The sequence below is a fragment of the Ornithodoros turicata genome, chromosome 5, assembly GCF_037126465.1.
Source record: "Ornithodoros turicata isolate Travis chromosome 5, ASM3712646v1, whole genome shotgun sequence".
In the NCBI taxonomy this organism is placed as follows: Eukaryota; Metazoa; Arthropoda; class Arachnida; order Ixodida; family Argasidae; genus Ornithodoros; species Ornithodoros turicata.
The window spans coordinates 32,415,721-32,419,453 of record NC_088205.1 but is presented as its reverse complement, the minus strand read 5'-3'; the positions used below and the strand labels follow the sequence as shown (position 1 = coordinate 32,419,453).

The following is a 3,733-nucleotide window of genomic DNA, read 5'->3' as shown; positions in this document are numbered from 1 at the left end:
TCCCCCCATCGAAGCAAACCTTCGAAGGACTTTACTAGTGGACGAGTATAACGACCAGTGTATTAAATCTCCTTTTTTTGCCTTACTGCGGTCTTTTTTGTATCTACGTAGCCACGCGCATGTCGAAACGCTACAGCTTGAAAAATTGTGTATCCATGTTTCCCTGTAACCTCGAAGAGAATGACGAAACAATAAAACGACTCCTCGTGAGCGAACTCGTTTCGTAAAATAGTCTATTTTTTCGCGAGATACACAAGACGCTTGCGAGACGATCTTCCAACGTGCTGACCCGACGCTCGTCGCCGGTCACTGTAACGTCCAGGGAAGTGTGGAGAAGCCAGTAGCGACGAACGATGGGTCGGTTGAACCCCACGCTGATGAGACACGGGTCAATTGCCAGTTCTCCTTTATACTTTTCCAACAGCTCGAGCTTGTAATCTACGAAACGCTTCATTTTCTTTGTAATCCTCCCACTGGGGGTGAACAGACGTAAGGGTATCGTCTTGAGAATCGAGCGAAAGTCACCCTCGCAGCCATCGCCGTGAATATAATCGCGTAATCGTAGCAAGTTCCGATGCATTCGCATTTGCACATAGGTTGCAAACCTCTGCTCCGGCGTCATGACAGAGACATGAATGAGAGTAGACAACCTTTTTTTATTGATCGTGAGAGGTTACATGATAGAGAGAGAGAGTTACCCTCCAACTTTGGTTTCGTAGCCGGGAAGACAGTCCAAATACGGACGAAGGCTCGAGTCTAACCAATGGCTGGGGTCCCTCGACCAGAGTCCTCCACAACGACAGGTTCTCTGCTGATCACCAATCCGCAAAAAGAACGTCTTCGGAAGAGGCTTGAAGGTTAGGACCAAGGGCAGATCTCCCGTCAGTAGCCATTCGTAATCTGCATAAATACAAAGGAGTGTAAGAAACACGTCGTTTTTAAAGAAACACAGATACACGCAGTCTTCTTCAGTCACAGAGTGACACTGATGATCCATCTTCTCCATCTTCTGCTTCTTCTTGTTGCTTTACGAGACGAATTCCTTTACAATGCACGTCGAACGGTACCGTCCGACAGCCGAGAAACGGGCGTATCACTCGATCCGCCCAATGTTTTTGCTCTGAAAAAGTGATTGAATATAAAACAAATAACACAGAAAAAAAAAAGAAAAACGTACCTTTGGACCACGAACCACCGCAGTTGGTGCAGAAGAAGCAGGCGCTGCCAATCTCCCGAAACACGTGAGGTGGGAAGAAACCGACTTCACGATCCGCAAAGTTGTTGAAAACTGAAAACGAAACACTTCAAACAAACAAACTTTTTTCTCAAAACAGGCATCACTTTGTGGTGACCCAGTTTGGGGGACACATGGGGAGCCGTCCCGTGACCTTATCTCCCCCAGGCGATCCCTCGACACAGGAACTTTCCACTGGCCAGTTTGGCCACGTGGGCCGATTTGGCGCATGGAAGTAGGTCAGTGGAAGGTGTCGCGGGAGGGGACCCTGGGGAGGAAGAGGTCACTCGTACCTGGGACTTGGAAGTGAGCAGACGTTGCAGCAATAAAGTCGGCAATGTAAGTTATTCCAAACCTGTGTCAGAGTCATTCTTGGTTGGCGATAGGGAACGTACCGGTTATTTAGACCACAACCCGGTGGGGAAGGCTACTTGCAGGAGCAAATCCCACATCTGGCGCCCAACGTAGGCCTACGTTCCTTTGTCGTCAATTGAGAGTGGTTCTGAGCGCTCTACATTTTTGGGGCCCTGTTAGGATTTTGGGGGAACACGGGTGTTAGGCGCCTCGTGGCATGGTAGTGCATACGCGATCCATGGAAAATCAGTCCGGGTCAGCAACAAACGGGGACACTATTAACCCCGGCGAGGCAGGAGCACGTGGCGGCAACGGCGATGCCGGAACCAACACGGGGGCAGGTGGGCTTCCACCTCTCCCCACTCCACAAGCGGTTGATACCGCTAGCTTATTGCTGCAAATGACAAATATTGTCGCTTCATTGACCCAGCAGTTGAATGCGGCGCAGACTAGCCCGCATTCTACTTTTCCCCCACGGCTCCACCCGAGTATGACAATTCCGACGTACTCGGGATACTCTGATAGAAAGTCGGTAGCTGACTTCCTATTGGAGATGGAGACCTATCAGGTTGCATCTAGAGCGTCCGACGAGGTAGTGCTAGGGCAGGTCTTGCCAGTAGCTCTAGTGGGGGACGCCGCTCGATGGCGAAGGCTGCAGAAGCCTTTCACCTCGATGGCGGACTTCCGGCAGCGTTTTAGGGAGGAATTTTTGCCACCCGACTACGCAATGCGTGTGCGCGAAGAGTTAGCTTTTCGCACACAGCACGCCGACGAGAGTCTCATTGAATTTGTGCGCGCAATTCAAGAGCTCTTCGATAGGGCCGACCCGACGGCCACAGATCAGGATAAGGTTTCGCGTGTTATACGGCAGAGCCATCCTAGCTTCCGTCCGTATCTACGGGGGCGAAATTTCGAGAATCTTGATGCGCTTGCACGAGAGGCTCGTGTGATTCAGGCTGATTTATTGTCTGAATTGCGGTACCAACCTCCACCGCGCCCGGAAGCGAAATTCCGTAACGCAGGCTAGTATACGCATAGGAGAATGCGCGCACGCCTATTGGTTGGCACCGCGGCAGCCTGAAAACCTGGGGCGGCTAGAAACAGACGGAGTTGCCTCCTTCGCCCCATCGCGGCCAGCATGGCTGCCAGTACTTGTTTACACTCTGCAATGGGAACTGAATTATCTAGAAGGGAAGGTGCAAGGAGCCAAGAAAGCGAGAGATGAATAGTGAACAGTGTGATCTCCTAGTACAGTGTTGCAATTGTGGAAGTGTTGTGGTCAGCTCTCGTTCCGAGCGGCGTTCCGTGTTGTTTGGCGTGCGTGTGTTTGACACAAGCCGCTGCACAAGTACGGTGGAAGAATTCAGTATTGCTTGGCTGCACCTAAGTGTACATTAACTCGATGCCCGCTCAAGACGCAAGCAGTAGAAGCCTCAAATTCGTTTTGTTTTCCTAATTGCGCTTCTCGCTTGGTGCTACCGTTATTACCGCAGGCAGTACAACCACATTTCAGCTGTGTTCCGTACATTTGCTGAGATAACTTAAGTGTTCTGTTATTCTTGCGTATTTAGCCGACGCCTGAAATGATCTTGTCGCTTAATGAGCATTTACAAAAACCTAGATTCATAAAAGATACAACAGTGTCAGGCAGTGGCCTTTTTTACTTTGAAGAAGACAAAAGCAGTGTCAAATAAGATCACATGTACAAATGCGTGACACAAATGACTATTCAAACATATCCTTCTGCAATCATTCTACCAGTGCATGCTCTTACGTTACGTCTTGAAGTCGTGTCAATGACACATTTCCCATATGATCCACTTACCGTTCTTCAGGCTCTGTAACACAGTACTCTCTCTAAAGACATATATACTATGACAAATGGTTGTTGCTGTGGCACGCGCCTGTACTGTTTAACCGGTCAACCCCCTCAAATCATGCCCTTGGTAGTGCATTTGGGAGAGGAAAACGAAGGGGGAATCATCCTCCCCCATGTAAAGTCCCCATATAAACTGCCCTCCCGAAATATTTTCTGGCTACCATCGTGCCAGCTAACTACAATCTACTCAGGAAGGAAGTGGAACCTCAAGGTCATGGGCGTACTGAGAGGGTGGCAGTGCCCCCCCCCCCTCTAGCTCCAAGATC

At 49.8% G+C, this 3,733-nt stretch overlaps 1 protein-coding gene across 1 annotated transcript; it reads left to right on the top strand.

Moving 5' to 3' along the window:
- Positions 1-1,826: 1,826 nt before the first annotated feature.
- LOC135395684 (uncharacterized) lies at positions 1,827-2,615 on the top strand. Its single transcript, XM_064626780.1, has one exon. The coding sequence runs from the start codon at positions 1,827-1,829 to the stop codon at positions 2,613-2,615; it is 789 nt and encodes a 262-aa protein (XP_064482850.1).
- Positions 2,616-3,733: the final 1,118 nt, after the last annotated feature.